General features: G+C 38.2%; 1 protein-coding gene across 3 annotated transcripts in view; it reads left to right on the top strand.

The window, feature by feature from the left end:
• The window catches only part of ASTN1 (astrotactin 1), a 285838-nt gene that overhangs the window by 118600 nt on the left and 146602 nt on the right, over positions 1-20636 (top strand). For all 3 annotated transcript variants that reach the window (XR_015743019.1, XM_087930474.1, XM_087930475.1), the window contains exon 3: positions 19269-19658. Coding sequence is in view for 2 of the 3 variants with exons in the window: in XM_087930474.1 (XP_087786600.1) it covers positions 19269-19658 (390 nt within the window). In the remaining variant the exon portion in view is untranslated. The remainder of the gene's footprint in view (positions 1-19268; positions 19659-20636) is intronic.

Raw genomic sequence — 20636 nt, forward strand, 5'->3', positions numbered from 1 at the left:
AGCAATGGCTGTTTTCAGTCCATCAGTACGGCACTGTTTTGGAGAGAAAATGGTGGCAAAACACATGCTGCCCTGAAATTACTTCTAATTGAAGTTTGATTTTAATTAGAAAATAATTGGTTTACTATGCAGGTATGGGACAGGGCAAATTAAATAGATTGGGGTGGGCTGGACTGGGCCATTGTAATCATAGGTGGCTTCCAAAGTGTGAGGAAGATCTGGACGTTGGAGGTTGATGGCCTATCTCATGCTTTCTCTCAGAACTTTTGGGCTGGCATCTTCAACAAGGCTATGCTATTGAGTCTTCACCCTTTAATCAGACTGTCTTCCACATCCTACCAAAAATTAATCCTGCATTAGAGGGGGAAAAAGTGATTCTCATGGCAGTGACTCCCACAGGTGAGATCCAATTCATTCATTTTAGTATGAATCATTTTCCAAAATATTGAAGTTTTATAGGATTGCCACCAAATATTGCCACCAAAGCACATTGCCACCAAAGCACAAAGCATTCAGTTTTAAACAATTTTTAGAAAATGATTTTTTTCTATGAATATAATGTCAATATGAGTTCAATATTAATTGTGAAATTATTCCCAGATTTTGGATATAATGCAAAACTCTGTATTTAAATTGTAGTTCAGGAATAGTTTCCAGTTTAAACTCTATGTCATATTTATTTTTAAGTTACAAAATTAATTTGAAGCTTAAAACATTCCAGTACGATTATTCTTTCAAAGAAAGAAATAAGCAAGTTTTCAGTAAAAAGTATATAGTATTGTAAAGGTGACACAGACTTTAGTTCAAAATGGAAACTATTCAACATATGGATTTATGTCTTGTACAAAATTTGAATATTTCAATTTTATGGGATACTTAAGTCAGAATTAATTATAGGTTTTGGCTCAATCGTGTATGTGTGTGTGTGTATATATATGTAGAAAGAGAGAGAGAGAGAGAGAAAAACGCACTTTATTTAGTAATTCATACTGTATTGACTGTAGGTCTTGTTATTTATCCTTGAGCAATATGTTATATTCAATTATTTATAATTAATTAAAATACACTAGAAATAATATCCTAGTAGATCTCTTGTTTACTTACTTACTTATTCCATGACTCCATGCTTAAATATTCTCTTCATTCTTTTGTAATATTCCTTATTATTTCCTTTTAAATGTTTTATTTTAAAAAGTGGGGAAATGTAAGATACTTGGCTCACTGTGGATTAGAAACTTGCTTGTTATTGCTTCAGTAATATCACCCACAGTGGTTCTTCTAAGTTAATTAGTTAGTGAAATAAGAGTCAATGTAAGTGAATAAGTTTATTGTTGTAGCCACGGGATGTAATAATGTAACATAGCATAAAATACAGTAAAACAAACTGATAATAAAATAAAGAAATAAAAAGAGTATTGGATGCAAACAAAGTAAGTCATGGCTATAATTAAGAACTTAAATATTTCTTTCTCAGCTTAAATGAGAAAGCAAAAAAACCCTGTAACCTGACTACTAACAATATGAAACATGCCTATGGGAAAGTAATTCAATTGTTTAAGGTCTGAGCCTTTAAAATTCATTTACTATCAATAATTTGTCACCTTATCAGGAAGATGGGTGGCATATAAAGTTAATAATCAAACAAACAAACAAATTTGGCCTTGATCTCTTGTTAATGGGGACAGTCGAAGACATAATGAACCGTGCCCTGCATTTGACTGACATCACAAGGACACAGATGCTGTTTAAAAAAATGCTGACAACATCTATCTTCGAGATCTGCCAAAGTGATGCAAATGCTTTTCTTGGTGGGGTAATAGATATTGGGAGAGGCTTTTGTGCTTTCTATATTGTTGAAAGAAGATGAAAATTTAGAAAATATACAAGTAGTCCTAGATTTAGTAATCATTTGTTTAAGCGACAGTTTGAAGTCACTGTTGCACTAACAAATGTAACTTGTGACCTTTGTAACATCCTCATGGTTACATGATTCAAAATTTGGGCCCTTGACAACCTACATCTATTTACAATGGTTGCACCAGAGGTGGTATTCAGCAGGCTCTGACCAGTTCTGGAGAACCGGTAGCAGAAATTTTGAGTAGTTCAGAGAGCCAGCATAAACCATCTCTGACTGGCCTCGCCCCCATCTATTCTCTGCCTCCTGAGTCCCAGCTGATCAGCTGGGTCTTCTTTTGTTGTCCTGCACAGGAGAACAGAGCTGGAAAGCAGATTAGTGGAGTGGGGATGGGGATTTTGCAGTAACCTTCCCCTAGGAGTGGAGAGGGAATGGAGATTTTGCAGAATCCTTCCCCTGCCTCACCCACCAAGCGACGTCCACAGAACCAGTATTAATGTTTTTTGAATCCCACTACTGGATTGCATGTATGAAGATCACATGATGACCACTTACAACGTTCCCACCTGGCTTCTCACAAGCAAATCACAGGGGAAGCTGGATTTGCTTAATGACTCCATGATTCTTTTAATAATTGCAGTGATTCATTTAACAACTGTAGCAAAATGGTGGTCGAATCAGATGTGACTCACTTTAACAACACCCTTGCTTAGCCACAGAAATGCAGTTGCATAAGTAATGGCATCCTTTTTAAAAAGCCTATTTCTAATAACAGTGATCTGTTCCAAAAACTAAGTTCTCCCAAAGAGGATGAGAATCACTGTTTTGCATATTGATTTTGTGTAGGTAATGTTTCTGGCCTAGAATACATATATGTGGAAGAAAATTTGCATTTTTCAAAGTGTAACAAGCTGTTGCTAGGTGACACTATTTGCCATTGCATAAGTTATTGCCAACAACCAGTAAAGTTTGCATCTTTTAGATTGTCAATAAAATTAAAATACACCCAGGTTCCATAGACCTTCTGTATCAGTTAGTGATTTATTATAAAAGAGTATTGGAACTCAATTTTAACAATGTTATTAAGGGAAACACCATTTGTTTTGCAGTCATAGCTATAATTGGTGATAGTAAGCCATGTCACTTTCAAGACATCATTATTATTTCAAAATGTTCTAGAATTAACATTTGTATAGAACAAATGTTCTAAAATTGTATTTCTTTGTCTTTGTTTGTTTCTCCTTTGCATGCATGGTCAGTGACCATAAATAACAATATTCCTTGAAAAAAAAACATAAATTGCAAACGAATAGTAGCAAAGCTAGATGTTTGGCATATTGTATTACAAATATTTCTTGACTTACAACCACAATTGAGCCCAAAATTTCTGTTGCTAAGTGAGAAAGTTGTTAATTGAGTTTTACCCCATTTTGCAATTATTCCTTGTCTGGCCTAGAGGTGCTTTAGAAAAATGATCCTGGGATCCTGCAATCATCATAAATATGAGTCAGTTGCCAAATGTCTGAATTTTGATCACATGACCATCGGGATGCTACAACAGCCGTAAGTGTGAAAAATGATTATAAGTCTCTTTTTTCAGTTCTGTTGTAAATTTGAGCAGTCACTAAATGAACTGTTGTAAGTTGAGGACTACCTATATTTGAGTAAGTTGCTTTCGTCTTAACATCTGTGGTTTACATCTTAACATTTCTGTGGTTATATAAAGTAAAGTTTGATATGTACTTTCTGAACATTTCCAATTTCTGCATCAGTTTCAAATAAAATTAATGTAGTTTAGTTTAGTTTATTGTCATTGCACCTCGTACAACAAAATTAAATGCCATCTTCAGTGTACATTATAACTATAAAAATAAAACACAAACACACATCCTTCACATTCTATACAACTGAATTGAAAACCCGATCTTGCATTAATATTGCACTATACAGTAAAATTCAAAAGAGCTACTGCCTTGGGATAAAAGCTGTTTTTCAGCCTATTTGTCCTTGTTTTTATTATACTGTACCAGATGGTAATAGTTCAAAAAAAGGGTGCCCAGGATGAGATGGATCTTTAAGAATGTTTTGAACTTTCTTAAGGCAGCAGGAATATAAAGCTCTTCCAAAGAGTGGAGAGGACAATCAATGATCTTCTGGGCAATGATGATAACTCTCTGGAGCGCTGTCCTATCTGCCACTGTGCAATTGGCAAACCATGCACAGGTGCAGTAAGTTAAAATACTCTCTATGGTGCAGTGGTAGAAGGTCACCAGCAGGTTTTCATTCAGTTGTTGTTTCCTGAGAAGTTTCAGGGCCCTTTTGCTGGGCCCTTTTGACCAGTGCTGCAATATGAGCACCCCAGGTCAGGTCCTCTTTTATGGTAACACCCAGAAACTTAAAACTGGCCACTTGCTCACTTGGTCTCCATTGATAAGCAAGGGCCTAATTTTTTTGTATACATTTTATACATTGAGTTCCAAATTGAAGCAGAGCAGTATTTAGTACATGTTGCAAAATGTAGATGCAGACCCTAGACTCAAAACCCGGTTCAGCTCAAGGCAGCAGGAAACAAATCACTCTGTAACATGATTTGCAGTCAACAAATGCTTTTCCAGATTTTTCATCTTTCAATCAGTGGCATCTTTCAATCAGTCAAGAACAGGAAATGCGTCCCCCATGTCATGTTCATTGAAACAGGAGTATGCAGGGTACTTGATAGCAACATAAACAAATTCATCAAGTCCATGAACAACACCATAAAGCCTTTATAGTAGAACATTTGGAATCCAAAATCTAGTAGTGAGAGTCTTTTAAAATTATTGGAGGTGTTCTTTTTGTTGTCCTTGTTATTTTTACTGCTGTCTGGAAACTCTGAAATTAGATGTTAATCAATCAGTCAATCAATCAACCAACAGACATTAAATATTGTTTAATATTCAGGGCATTAATGACAAACTTAAGAATGCCAAGCCTAGCAGTCAACTGAAACAAAGAAGCTGCTTTATGTCTGTTTAAATACAGGCTGGCCCTAAAATATGGACAGAATGCACCAATAGTACTGTAAATAACACATCCTGTCAAATCTTTAAAAGTTAGAGCAGCAACAGTAGTATGAAGGCAGCCATGGTTGAAGGAATCATTTGGCTCTTTAATTGCCTTTGGGATATCCTAGCTTTCAGAACATATTCATTTGCTGTCAAGAGCACCATTAGATCACATAGACACTCTTGTGACATGTGGCTTTGCAGTTATTTTTTAGAAAGTTCAGTGAATTACATCCTTTGCAGCTGCCACTGTTACAGGTTTGGTTAATAAAGATAGCCATTTAATGCAGACATTTAAAGCTCCTCACCCACTGCTGACCACAGGAAATATATTCCAAGATCACACATGATATTGCACTGACTTCTACAAAATTAAGGTTGGCTAAAGCAAATTTGTGATAGCTGAAACAATTTTGAAATACAGTGGTAGAGTTCAATTCTTTTTTTCTTTTTTTTTGGAACTGACTAGTCCGAAAGAAAATCTGAAAATCCCAAGTAAGAATTTTTGAAAATTTTGTAATTTTGTGCTTCTTTCCCAGGAGAAAGATCTCAATTGGTATTTTATGGATATCTTTGAACCAGGAAATAAATCGGCTTGTGAGTCTCCTTTACTGTGCCTGTTGCACACATGATTTGAGCATCATCTTAGATTCAGATGTCACACATAGCATTGGTGATTGCCATTATTTGATACTTTGTATCTCATTTTAATCTGATCTCTTCTGACATAATATCATTCAGAATTAAATTGAGGCTATGCAGCAGAGTGAGCACAAACAGCCTTTTCCTGTATGTGCTGTAATTTTACCTTGGACAGCGATATACAACTCAGTTCCCTCATAGTCTTGGCCTCAAAATTTTGACTTGCCTAATAGTCCATTGTACTTTTAACAGTATTAAAAATGTTATGTCTTATTATATTGTATTCTTTTATTTCTAAAAGATCCTAACTGAACTCCCCTGTTTTTTATGTTCAGGGATTCACTTAAAGGTCTGAATGTCAAGATAAAGAATTATCATAAAAGAAAGACTATAGAAGTAACTAGAGAAATATAGAAGGGTGTAAAAAGAGAAAAAAAGTGATTTGGGCCACCTTGGTCTTGGTTAAAATGAGTTACGGGTTTGCGGCTAAATAATAGACCTTTGGAATTGTGTTAATATAGTTAATAGAAAATGGATTAGTTTGAATGGGTTCTCTGCAATTGAACCAAGACACATTAAAGTAGAGATGGAGGTCAAGAGAACAAAACTGGAACAAAAAATAGTAAGCAAAATGAAAGACTTGCAATAAGGGTAGAGGAGGAAATCTAACTAAATCTAGTTTATTTCATCAATTTACTACACCTTTCTGTACCCTGTCCTTGCAAAACATTGTTACTTCCATCAGCCCATGCACTGTTGTTGTTCTTTTCCCTCCAACCCTGGCCAATCTTTCTGCATATATTTATTTTGCAGTTTTATCCATGCTCATTACCTTTTTGTGATCAAGTTGCTTTAATGTACTATTTTTCATTCCTCAGTTACAGTATTTTTATATCCAGTTGGAATTATTCATTCCCTATCCATTCTTGACCATCACTTCTGTTTTTATCACACATACTTCAGAAACCCTTTGCCACTTCATAAAATGTTGATGTTTAATCTGATATGTGCACTTCTAATTTTTATGTAACATTTTTGAACACATATATTTTATCTCCTTTTGATATTCATTTCTCACAAAAGATCATAAACTGTCTGCTATTTTTCTGTCAGCATTTGGCCATCCAGGTAGTCGCTGACTTGCAACCATTCATTTTGTGGATGTTCAAAGTTATAACACCATTGAAAAAACTGACTTGTGACCGATTTTCACATTTATGATCGCTGCTGCACTATCCCCATGGCCGTGTGATTTGGGTGCTTGGCAACTGGCATGCATTTATGATAGTTAGCCCTGTCCCAGGGTTATGTGGTTACCACTTCCCAGCCAGTTTCTCCTTCAGTCTTGATACATTAATTTTCACATTCATTACCCTTGTTGATATATATAGAACACAATAGACGAACACAATACAGAAGCCTAATGATGGCAGATGAGATTCTGCCAAAAGGTTGCTACAACTTTAAAAGCACAACTATAATGACGTGGGAAAATACCCGAACAAAGTTGAATACCATACATGTAAGTACCCACGAAAACTTAAGAATATAGATATAGATATACACACATACACATACACACGCACACATACACTGCTCAAAAAAATAAAGGGAACACTTAAACAACACAATGTAACTCCAAGTCAATCACACTTCTGTGAAATCAAACTGTCCACTTAGGTAGCAACACTGATTGACAATCAATTTCACATGCTGTTGTGCAAATGGAATAGACAACAGGTGGAAAGCATAGGCAGTTAGCAAGACATCCCCAATAAAGGAGCGGTTGTGCAGATGGTAACCACAGACCACTTCTCAGTTCCTATGCTTTCTGGCTAATGGTTTGGTCATTTTTGAATGCTGGCAGTGCTTTCACTCTAGTAGTAGCATGAGACGGAGTCTACAAACCACACAAGTGGCTCAGGTAGTGCAGCTCATCCAGGATGGCACATCCTGATTTGCTGTGTCTGTCAGCGTAGTGTCCAGAGCATGGAGGCGCTACCAGGAGACAGGCCAGTACATCAGGAGACAGGGAGGAGGCCGTAGGAGGGCAACAACCAGCATCAGGACCGCTACTCCGCCTTTGTGCAAGGAAGGACAGGAGGAGCACTGCCAGAGTCCTGCAAAATGACTTCCAGCAGGCCACAAATGTGCATGTGGCTGCTCAAATGGTCAGAAACAGACTCCATGAGGGTGGTATGAGGGCCCGACATCCACAAATGGGGGTTGTGCTTACAGCCCAACACTGTGCAGGACGTTTGGCATTTGCCAGAGAACACCAAGATTGGCAAATTCGCCACTGGTGACCTGTGCTCTTCACAGATGAAAGCAGGTTCACACTGAGCACATGTGACAGATGTGACAGGGTCTGGAGATGCCATGGAGAACGTTCTGCTGCCTGCAACATCCTCCAGCATGACCGGTTTGGCAGTGGGTCAGTAATGGTGTGGGGTGGCATTTCTTTAGGGGGTCGCACAGCCCTCCATGTGCTCGCCAGAGGTAGCCTGACTGCCAATAGGTACCGAGATGAGATCCTCAGATCCTTTGTGAGACCATATGCTGGTGCGGTTGGCCCTGGGTTCCTCCTAATGCATGATGATGCTAGACCTCATGTGGCTGGAGTGTGTCAGCAGTTCCTGCAAGATGAAGGCATTGATGCTATGGACTGGCCCACCCATTCCCCAGACCTGAATCCAATTGAGCAAATCTGGGACATCATGTCTTGCTCCATCCACCAATGCCACGTTGCACCACAGACTGTCCGGGAGTTGGGGGATCCTTTAGATCCCTCATGAGACCATCCGCCACCTCATCAGGAGCATGCCTAGGCATTGTCGGGAGGTCATACAGGCACGTGGAGGCCACACACACTACTGAGCCTCATTTTGACTTGTTTTAAGGACATTACATCAAAGTTGGATCAGCCTGTAGTGTTTTTTTCCACTTTAATTTTGACTGTAACTCCAAATCCAGATCTCCATGGGTTGCTAAATTTGATTTCTATTGATAATTTTTGTCTGATTTTGTTGTCAGCATATTCAACTATGTAATGAACAAAGTATTTAATAAGAATATTTCATTCATTCAGATCTAGGATGTCTTATTTTTGTGTTCCCTTTATTTTTTTGAGCAGTATATATACATACATACATACATATATTATATTGAGAAATTATTGATCAGAAGGGGATCTTAGAACAGTAAAATGGAAAGACTGATTTAGAATTTGTCTATAAAGGTGAGAGTGGAGGAATCTGAATTCTATGTTAATTAATGAATACATGTCATTGAAAAGTAGGAAAGTATATTAGATGAAGTTGCTAAATAGTAAAAATGATGACACTCAAGTGTCACCACATTATTGTCAAACCTTAGTAACTACATTGTTTTCACCATGAACATCTCCTAACCTGGTCCTTTAGCTCTTGCAATGGTAAAATGTTAAGGGTATTATACAAAATTAAGTATAACAGTATATAAGTAATATAAGTATATAAGTATATAAGTATATATATATATATATATATATATATATATATATATATATATATATAATATATATATATATATATATTTAATAGAAAATATATATATATATATTTATGGTATTTAGGTTTCTTTGGGTATTTTCCCATGTCTTAATATTTGTGCTTTTATTATAGCAACATTTCAGCAGAATCTCATCTGCCATCCTCAGGCCTGTGTATTGGGTTCTTTTTAATCTTGTGTGTCAGGCTTAGCAGCCATTTTTTTTTAATTTGGTGCTGGCTTTCTGTTTTATTTAAATGGTTTTTTTCCTCATCTTGATTGGCTGGGAGCCTAGGTCTGTTTTTATTGGTCTTCGAGTTGCTGTGTTCTTGATTGGTTGGCAACACTGTGTTTTGTGCATTGGGGTTTCTTAGTGCAGCTTGGTTTCTTGTGAATGGCCGATAATTATTTATTAGGAAGCTAGGCTTTATTTGGGTAGCTGGCTGGGGCGTGTTTGGGCTGGAGGTATTGGGGGGGTGGGTTGTTTGTGTCCAGGTGCTTGCCTGGATTGTGGTCTAGAGATTTTTTTTGTTTGTGAGTGCAGACTTCCAGATGATTGATAGCCTGGTGGAGTCACCTCTTCTATTCATACTATTAGGTCTTTTATCAATTTCTATGGCTTCTCTGATGATTCTGTAGCTGGGGTTTTATACAGTAGTTAGGGTTTTAGTGCCACTGAACTCGATGCTATGACCTGTGGTTTTCATATGTTGGACTAGTGAGGAAGTGTATTCCAGCTTTTTTATTGCATTCTTGTGTTCTTCAAGGCGGATACTTATCCTTCTGTTGGTTTGTCCTATATATGTGGCAGGGCCCCACAGAGGACTTCATATATTCCTTGGTTTTCCAAGTCAATTTTATCTTTGGGGTTTCTTAGGATGGCTGCTATTTTTCTGTCTGTTTTGAAGGCAGTCTTGATATGATGCCTGTGTAGTATCTTGCTGAATTTGTCTGTTGTTCCTCTTATGTGGGGCAGGACAGCTGTTCCATAGGTTTGTTCATCTTCTGGGTCTCTATTGTGTTTCAGTGTGTTTTTGTGGATCAGGTCCGTGATTTTGTTTTCGTGGAAGCCGTTAGCTATCAATATTTTGGTCAAGAGGCATAGTTCAGTCTTTATGTGTGTCTTGTCTGCTAGGCATTTGGTTCAAATTAGTGTTTTGGCTACGGAGTTTATTTGTGCTGGGTGGTGGTGGGATTGAGCGTTTAGGTGTTTTCTTCCGATATATGGTGTGTCCTAGTGTGCCATTTGTTTTTTTGTAGATTAGTATATCCAGAAATGGTAGTTGTTTGTTTGTTTCCGTTTCCATGGTGAATTTGATTTTGGGGTGTGTATTGTTTAGTTGTGTTAGGAAATTGTTTAGGTTTTCTTTTCCATGGGGCCAAATAAGAAATGTGTCATCGATGTATCTTAGCCATAATTCGGGTTTGTGGGTGGCATTTGCCAGGGCTCTGGATTCGAATTCTTTTATGAACAGATTTGCAATAACGGGTGACAGTGGCGATCCCATGGGGACTCCTTCGATCAAAAACAAATACAAATTACCCAAGCACCTCGTGGAAGTAACAGAACACTGCTTAACCAACACATATTTCATATACAAGAAGATCGAAGAAGCCCCCTCTGGGACACGAATATTTATACAATTAATATAACTCTACTCTTCAGTATGTCATTAGCATTTTGATCTTAATTGACTTATTCCAGGATTGCCTTACTTCAGTTTCATTCATAATAATTGATTGATTTTACTTACTTCAAATCATTTTCATGTCCATGAACATTTTATCTATATTCTTTAATCTTAATTGTTTCTGACTTTCTTTGATTACATTGTTGCAGCTTTTTCTTACTGTACTAATCGTAGACTATTTTTCTCTTATAATTTTTCTACCAATCATTCTAACTTGTGTGCTTTTTATTCATGCACTCTTTTACTTCTTCATTCCACTGAACATCCTTTTTATACTTCCCGCTAGTGTAAATTCCCACATTTGTGTGGATTCAGTAACAGAATTATTTTCACTTTGTTCCAGGCAGTTTTCATATTCAGTTTACTTATGGCTACTTCCACTACTCTGCTGGGTAATCATCAAGATGAGGATTATCTTTAGCCCTGTATGCCATATTTAAAGTGTAAGCTTCCACACCTTTGACAAAAGAGTGGATTTTTTATAGGAACTTGTAAATTATATATACATTCCATTCGTAATCTTAGGTTTGGGGTCAGAGGGTCCATAGCAGAGATAAGTATGCCTCAGCCATTATTTTACCTCTTTCTTCCAAATTCATTAAGTTTTAATGATCCATTTTAAAAAGATTGTTACATTGAATAAATAGCAAGAAGCTACTTTTCTGACAATGAAGAGTTCAGGGTCTGATCTTGACTATTCCACCTGTGCTAATGGAAGAAGCTTATATTTTCCTCTCCTTAGCTATTTCCTTAGAAAAAAATATGTTTTCACACCCACACACACCTAAAAATCTCCATTATCAGCAACAACCTTTTCCTCTTTTTTTACAATCTCTAGAATTCAACGGGTAGGTGGGTTTCAAAGTAAATGATTAAGGGGGAACTTCCAAACTTTATTTAGATTCTTGATTAGGATTCAATCTCTTTATCTGTTCATATTAGAGACTGGGAAAATAAATCCTAAATAGTCTCCAGAAAATAGCCATTTCATATATAAGTTATCTTTCAAATGGGGGTGAGAGATTATTGAAGGACGAGCATAACTTTGAGAACTCAGACTTCTCAAATGGATGAGTGCTAATCCTAAATTTTTCCTCCTCCAGAAGCCTCTAATATATTAATTAGCTTAATTAATTTCTTAATTACTTAATCTTTGTCATGGCACCTGCCACTGGAGCATCATTTTCCGAAGATTCATTTGGCCTCCCCCGCAGCCTAATTTAAACCCCTTAAAATCTTGCTCTGTGCCCAGGATTTACATCAGAGTGGAAATTGGAGCTCATGTGTGATATTTTACGTCAGAGTGGAAATTGCAGCTCGTGTGATATTTTGATTGGTTATTTTCTGACTTTTTCTTTGATGACCTAGTTCTTTGTTTTTATTTCATTGGTTGTTTTGTTTTACTGTTGACTGTATTCTGTAAGCTTTCCAGAATAAGAACAGATTTGGGCAGTTTACAAGCCTAATAAATAAACTACTCTTGGAGATCCTTAAGTTGTCAATGAGAGGATGTTATGATATGCAGTTTGAAAACCACAATCTTCATTTTTACTTCCATAATTGTTTTTCTGTATTCTGTACACTAGTGGATTTTAAGCTGTGCAGATGCAGATAGATAAATCAATGAGATGTCCATAATGAAGTACATTTATTGGTTCATCAGGTATCCTCATAACTCACATTTGTGACAAAGTTATTGTTTAATGACCAATCCTTTGCATATCTGCCTCGCAGTAATAGATGATTATCTCCTAACCCATCTCATAGTGACAGAAAGCAGCTGCCGGAATTCCGGTTTGTCAGGCTTCGGCGGTGGCAGGAATTTGCGATTGTGCGCGATTCCTGCTGCACTCGCCGCTGAAGTGCCTCTGATCCAGCTAGATTTGGAGGCTATAGTTATCCTGTAGAGATAACTGAAGATAGGGGAGATCCGGGCAGGGGTCTGGGGCATCGCAACCCCCTTCCTCAGCCGGCTTAACTCCCTTTTCCAAAGGCAATGGAGCGGCAGTCAGCAATGGCCGCCACAAAGAACCTTTCAGCCAGACAAGTTTGTGCAGGAGGAAGTTGAGAAAGTTTTTGGCTGAACCGGGACAACATACCTTGGATATTTAGCTCTCTAAATGATACATTGTTTCCCAAGAAGATCGTAAAAAGCTGCAGATGAAAGTGGCAAGGGAAAGGTTTTTTTCTTCCACTCTCCTTCCCTACGGAGATAGCAGATGAAAATCGGAAATACCCGCTTTGGCAACAGAAGGTAACTAGTTTTGAAAATTAAAGCCAAGGGGACATTAAAGATTTCTGAACATTGATATTTAAAATCAAAATCTTTTTGCTATAAGTGGGAAGGGAGAGGTAAATGATTTATACTAAGATTTTGCTGAAGGAGACTTCTTGGAGTTTATAAGATCAGAGATTAAACTGCAGTAAAACTTCTAAAAAATCATTTTGGAATTGTGTAATTGAACTCTACCCCAGGAAGAGAAAGTATTAAAAGAAGAAAGTGCTAAATGAAACAGTTCGTGTTGATTTTGATTGCTGGATGACTTTGGGACTTTTGCAAACTATCTTTTGAAAGACTAAAAACATTTGGATTGTTTAAAAAAAAATCTCACAATGGCATTATCTGTGGAAGAATTGAAAATGGAATTTAAAAAGCTAAAAGAAGAGGAACAAGAAGGCAAGGGCTCTTCTGGATCTGTTTTTCACTTCTTAGAAATGGTGATTTCTACTTCTCAGGAAATACAGCAACAAGAAAGCTGGGATGAAGAAGAAGAAGCCATCTTTAATGGACAAACAACTTTAGTTGAGGAAGAAAAGGGGAAAGAAAATGGAGAATTCAAGATTTAAAGAAACAATCAAGAAAGGGAAAAATAAGGTGAAAAATCAGTACAATGTCAGAAAGCAACAGAAAAGAGGAATACAACAGAGAGGGGAGACTAAGAGGGTGGAGATTGAGAGATGGGGGGTAAAAAGGCTAGATTCGACAAGAAAGGAGGGGGAAAAATTAAGAGAAGAGAGAGAGAAAAAAAAATTAGCTATCAATAAAGATAAGCAGTGAACGGTAATATTATAAATAGCAGATAATTATATAACTAAGATGAACAGTTAGCTAAGAAAAACAGTAAACATTAATAAAGCATCAAACAAAGCAAAGCATGCAAAGCTTGAGGTTCAATCTTCAAGTTCGGCTTCTTGGTGCAAGTCTGCTGGTCACTTCTGGCGGCCTTTTAGGGTGTACAGGTACTCTTGGTGGCAAAGGTAAAAGTCTGGTGGTTGCTTCTGGTGGCCTTTTAGGGTTGACAGATACTCTTGGTACCAATCGTGAAAGTCTGGTGGTCGCTTCTGCTGGCCTTATAGGGTTGGAATAGTACTCTTGCTTCCACGGTGTCAAAGGGCATCGGGAAGCTGTTGGAAAGGGTGTTGCAGAGGCATATGCCTGTGTAGAGCGTCTTAATGGATGTCTGGTGGTTGTTGGCGGCCATTTAGGGTGTCTTAGCGAAAGTGTACTGATCACCAGTGGCCTTTTAGGCTGGAAAGTCATTCTTGTTTTCAATGGTGCTAAAGGGCGTTGGAAGGCTGTCGGAATGGATGGTGCAAAGGCATGTGCCTGGGTTGGAGCCTGCATTCGATTGACACTGACAGTTCCTACGATCCCCCATCCTAGTGGAGATTTGATGGCCACTGGCCATCTACAGGGCCGCCCACTGACTCAGAGAAAAGAAAGGCACGTGGGGCATTATTTCCCAGCAAGAGTAGGATCTCAGCCTTCGGATCTAGAGCAGGAAAGTGATGAGCCAGGTGCTGTAGGTGAGGCATGCTACTTATGACCTCAGATGTTGCAATCTGACTGTGGTCATTCGGTACCCCATCGCATTCAAATACGGGCGGTAGCGGGAACTGGGAACTTCCATCCAATGACTATGCAGAGACCAGTAGCACTCCTCCCCGCCATGCTTCTTGGTCCATGGCATGTTGATACAGTGAAGGGAAGTTCGTCCTGTTGCACCTCAAAGAGGTCAAAGAATGCAGGTCTGGCCAGGGTACAGGTGCTTTGAGTGTCTATCCACACGTACATTTTCACGGCATCTTCAGGGCGTCCTTCAGGATACACTTTGGCTAAACAGATTGGAAGACACGAACGAGGGCATGGTGAGTTGGCGCACAGTGCTGTGCAGTTGACACTCATTCTTGGTTTTGGTTGCGGTTTGTCAGTCTGCCAAGGAGCCCTGCATGCTTCTGTGTTACGTTGAGGCTCCTTGTCTGAAGGAGGGTTATGAGATATGTGCAGTGGTGGCTTGGAGTCTGGATGCAGCGCAGTCGGGTGTTGGGCACTATGGCATAAGTCACATTGCACCTTGGCTGTGCAGTACTTGGATGGGTGTTTAGTTTTGCAACACTTGTAGTAGTATTGGTACTCCCTTAGCAACTCTTTTCATTGGGTCAGTGATTTCGCTGCAAACCCAGTGGAGCTGTTCAGCGAGTGACGAGTGTGGTGCATAGGACAGAGGTTGCGTTGCGAAGTCTGAAGACTTGAGGGCTGAATGCAGAAATATGCCTGTCAGCGTTGCTTGCTACACAAGAGGGCACCAGAGGGTCTGGCAGACGCTGTTGCTACACCCATGTTAGGTTGCAGTTAGTCTTGGGACCTTTGAATTAAATTGATTAAATTGTCCACAATAGTTGCAAAAAGGGATTGTCATTGGATAAGCACTCTGGTCAAATTTGAGAAACTGTAAAAAAAAAAAAAATCAAAATCTGGGAAATTTCTCCTTGAGCCCCAGATGTAGCTGTGGGCTGCTTTGCTTAGGTCTGTTGGGTTGTAATTAATCTTGGAACATTTGAGTTAAATTGATTAAATTATCCACAGTAGTTTCAAAAAAGGGATTATCAATGCAAACTTGTATTAGAAAACTCAGGGAGATTTTTCTTTGAGCCCCAGAAGTTGCTATAGGCTGCTTTAAGATTCAAGGAAATCCCCTTTCTGAAGAGTAAGCATTAACATGTCAGCAGAGATAGCAGGGCTTCCTGAGCCTCTGTGGTTGGATAGAGAAAGAGGGGGGGGAATTCCTCCCAGCAGCCAAGCGGGCTTTTTAAAATATATGTTGCAAAGATAAAGAAAAAAGATCAAATTCCTGTGCTTGGGAGGAAAAAGGAAGTCACTGTAGTTTTTTTCAAGCGAAGGAACGCTTTCAGCATTTGTATAGAGATTTGAAACAAAGGGGTCTGCCTCGTGGCAGGCCGTTTGTATGGTGACAAGGAATGCAAGGTATCTTTATTGGTCACTTCCTGCTGAACATAGGAACAGAAAGAGATAGGGAAAAAAAAGGCAAACCCTCTCCAACTGGTGAGAATTGTAGCTTCATCTGTGTTTGAAAAAAAAGTTTGTAGGTAGTAACTGGGGAGAAGCAGGGCAGATGGGTAAAACGTGGTTCCTCCCTTTGTTTTACAAATTGACTCTTCCCAGTTAGGAGTTGTAATTTGAGACACAGCACTTCTTTCGCTCAAGAGAAAAGAAGGGGGCATTTGCCCCTTCCTGGCTTGATACGAAGGCAAAGGAATCCTGCCTATTTGATAGCCTTTGAAAGCCAGAGCATAGGATATTTGGAAAGTCTCTTGCATAAAAGGGGAAGGGGGTTACTTGCCCCTCCCTGCAATTCAAACTGAAGCACAGAGCTTAGCATTCTATATTCACTCCTGGCTTCAACATTACTTGCTTTATCACAAATCCAAATTAACAGTCATTAATCCTCTTTTGGCGTCAGGAATTCAAATTAAGCAATCCTTTCACTATTCTTGGGCTTCAGGAATACAAATAATCATCTTTTACTTTTCTGTATTCTGCACAGTAGTGGATTTTTAAGTTGTGCAGATGCAGATAGATAAATCAACGAGACCTCCATAACAAAGTACATTTATTGGTTCATCAGGTATCCTCATAACTCACATTTGTGACAAAGTTCTTTAATGACCAATCCTTTGCATATCTGACTCATAGTAAAAGATGGTTATTTCCTAACCCATCTCGTAGCGATAGAAAGCAGCTGCCATGAGTTAGAGAGTTCAGACAAAAGTGAAGAAAACTCCCCCCAACCCATGGAGGGTTAAATTGGTGACCAATCGGGATTACAGATGTGGCCATGTGACATGAACTACATTTCCCAGGAAACACTTTGAAACATTATCTTAAAATTCTGATCTTGTTTATTTCTCAACAGCAATGGACAGAGAATGGACTTGCATTCTCCTCTAGTAATGTTTTAATGAAATCAGATTGTTTTTTTTCCAATTCCCTTTAAATTATTTTGTTCATTTTATGGAAAATTCACCTTTCTGTTTAGGCAAATACTCAAGATGGGTTTTCATAGATTTCAGAAAACTGAAGTATGCAATAAATACAGCAACTAGTGAGTTTATTTCTATACTGATCTCATTTTTCATGAGATGTACCCCACATAGTCCACAATGACTGTTCTGTGAAACATCCAAATATTTGTGGGAATATCGAGATATAGTGAAATTTAGAATAATATTAATTTATTGTATTAACCTGATATTCATTTTTAAGGGAAATGCCTCATGTAAAACTGCTTCAAATTCTAGTGGAATTGATTTCAGCTTCCCTAGAGTGTATGAAATCATAGAAGGTTTTATTACAGAATATTCTCATTTTTTTTCTTGGAGACTCCAGAAAATTCAAGGGGCAAATGTCATTAAAAATTCTATTCTGTTTTATATGTTTTGTCTTTTCTATTAAATGCATAGATATTTGCATTATTTTAGTAAATATGAGAGGCTTTGGGCTTAAATTTGCATCTAATAGAATTACAAGAACTAACCCAAGAGTCGTATCTGATAAAAACACTCAGGGCTTTCTTAAATGTTTCCTTCTCAATTTCATTTGCAAGTATTTTTGCTTTAAGGAAAGGTAGAAACACTTTCATTAGGCCAAAAACAAAAGGGGAATTGAAGTGTAGTAGTTATTATCATGTTCTTTGCCAGCCATTGCTTCTGTTGTCTATTTAGTAATTCTCGTTTATTTCTTTTTCCTAGTAGAGCAGATGATGGTTATTTTATTTTATTACAACAATCTATTACACATATAGGGAGCTAGAAAGATAGATGATGACCAAGCATAAACATGATGCTGTTAATTGATTGGTTTTGGTTATATATATTTTCCCTATGCTTTTAAAATTTAAAGGCTCAATAGACTGGAGACCAAAACTGTACCTTATGTTGAAGATGATCTTGGGAACCACGTCATTTTCTCTCTCTTTTAAATTATAAAATAAGTTCACAGGACCAGACTGGGAGTTGAAGTTTTAACTGCTCACCATTTGCTAGGTTTCCTATCCATACACTGCATTTGCATTATTAAAAGTGATTAATTTATTTCAATAAAAAGAAATACTAGAATCACAGTAAAATCTATCGTTTTATAGTTTAACGTTCTTGTTAAAATCCCAACCTAGTTCGGATTCCTCATGCTGATTTTAGACTATTTATTAAAAAGAGAGAAAAAATGGTCCCAGGTGGGTCCTTAAAGTAATATGCATTTGGGCCCTGAAGCTTTGACTTTGTTTCACAACTGAAATATAAGACTGAGATTCTGTTAGTTCTCAACCCCACTTTGATTATTTCCACTTCATGACAAGTTAAATGAGAGGAGAAGACATTGAAGAAGCGGTCGTACAGGCTGGGGAGAAAAGAATTAAAGAGAAGCAATTTTTCCTTCTCTGTTTTCATGTCATTCTTCATCTGTAAAGGGAATAATATAGTTTGGAAGAAATCTGTGAAATCCTATAGTCCAACTGTCTGGTCAATGGAGGCTCTACTGTAAATGGAAACCACAGCTTAATCTCCTGTGAAACTACATTGCACGTCTCCATTAGTGACACGACCAGTGTTCACTCACCCGCAACTCTATAGTCATTCCCTGGCACATTTACAGAGTTGGTTAGATATACAAGAAAATTCTTCAAGAGGAAGGCACTGAAGAAGTATTTGACTCTTTAAAATTGCAATAATATCATTATCCATAAATACAATGCTTAAGGACTTGGCATCATCAATAACATGGTTTTTGTAGAGGTTACTTCACTATAGACTAGGGTAAATTCTGAAGTTTAATTTGTACTGCTGATGCAATGACAGTGTTATTATTCGGAAAATTAATTTAGGAAATCACTGTTTCATGTAGCATGGAAGACAATGAATTAAATTCAACTGAAGGCCTTTCCATAGCAGGCCTGTTAGAACTCAGTGAGAAATGCACAACTGTGCAGCACCCATTCATTTCAGTAATGCCCTCCAGGTTAGCGTGAACCCTGCTTGTGATTCTTTCCATGATTCTATTATTTTCCCACAAAATCCTTGAGGAATGAAACCTTGTTTTCTAAAACAGGGAATTCTGAGTCTAATGTCAAGTTATATAGGCTAAACATGTAAATGCTAATTGATACTGCTTGATCTTGAGGTTGTTTCTTTCACTTTGATTCTCACAGGGAGGAATGATTGCCTTGCTGCTTTCCATCTTGTGCCTGGTTATGATTCTCTACACACGCCGGCGTTGGTGCAAGCGCCGTCGAGTGCCACAGCCCCAGAAGAGTGCCAGTGCTGAGGCAGCCAATGAAATCCACTACATCCCCTCAGTGCTGATTGGTGGCCACGGTCGTGAGAGTTTGCGGAATGCCCGGGTGCAAGGCCACAACTCCAGTGGAACTCTGAGTATCAGAGAGACTCCAATCCTAGACGGTTATGAATATGACATTACTGACCTGCGCCACCACTTACAGCGAGAATGCATGAACGGGGGTGAGGACTTTGCCAGCCAGATGACCAGAACACTGGATTCACTACAGGGCTGTAATGAAAAATCAAGCATGGATCTAACCCCAGGTGGGACTTAGTCGTAATCAGCATATATTTTTTAACCTCTATATACCTATATAAGGTGCCTTCGATGCACAGCTTATTTGACCTAATTTCTTAATATGAAATGCTGGTATTTCGTTTTCAGCCATATAATCCATCACTTTCCCATTGACTCCAGAAAGGCTAAATTCTGGTTACACAAGTTTGGATTGCCGTATTATCTGGCTTTATGCCAGTGGAATGTGACTTAGAATAGTGTTAACTGTAATAAAGCAATAAGGAGGCGTTTGCTTCAAGGACAACGTGGTAGGTCCGTTAATGAATTTTGACAGTTATCAAAAGTGCTTAAAAGTTTTCATTGGGGAATATTTAGTGATGTTTTCAGTGTGGTAAACAGAAATTTGGGTCAGTCTTTCTGTAGCCAGGCCAGGTTACTTGCTTTTATCAGTGTTTGTGTTTCAAGCAATATAAAAAGTCAAAGACCTATGGCATAGACAATTTATGATGATATGACAGTTAATAGATGGAAAGACACATTTCTGCATTAGCTTCTGTCTCAATGTATTCGTATTCAAGCTATTTGCTGTTTTTTTCCCTGTGTTAAAACTGACATGGGAGCACTTGAAGTAAGTGGAGATCTCATGTGCCTGTTTTTGGCAGGGAGAGGAAAACTCTCACTGGCTTCATCAGGTGTTTGTACGCATGTATGTGCTTCAGAGGATACGGTCGCAATGTAGCACTTGCTTTAAGACTGCCAGATTTCTATTCCCATTTCCTCTGAAGCAACATCTAGAGATCCAGATTGAAGTGCTGCATATGCTTTGAACCTATAGGTGAAGCAGAAGTTAATTCCCTGTTCCCTCCCCTGTAAATGTTATGGTTTTTATTTGGTTTCTCTCTGTCCCCCCACCTCTCATTTCCAGTTTTTTTTTAAAAAAAAGCCCTAATCATACAAGATCAAAGAGGTGACCATCAATGTCACTGCTTTTGCTCTGTGAACAG

This window comes from Pseudonaja textilis, chromosome 3 (assembly GCF_049901715.1).
Source record: "Pseudonaja textilis isolate UNSWEBS1 chromosome 3, rPseTex1.2, whole genome shotgun sequence".
NCBI classification, from domain to species: Eukaryota; Metazoa; Chordata; class Lepidosauria; order Squamata; family Elapidae; genus Pseudonaja; species Pseudonaja textilis.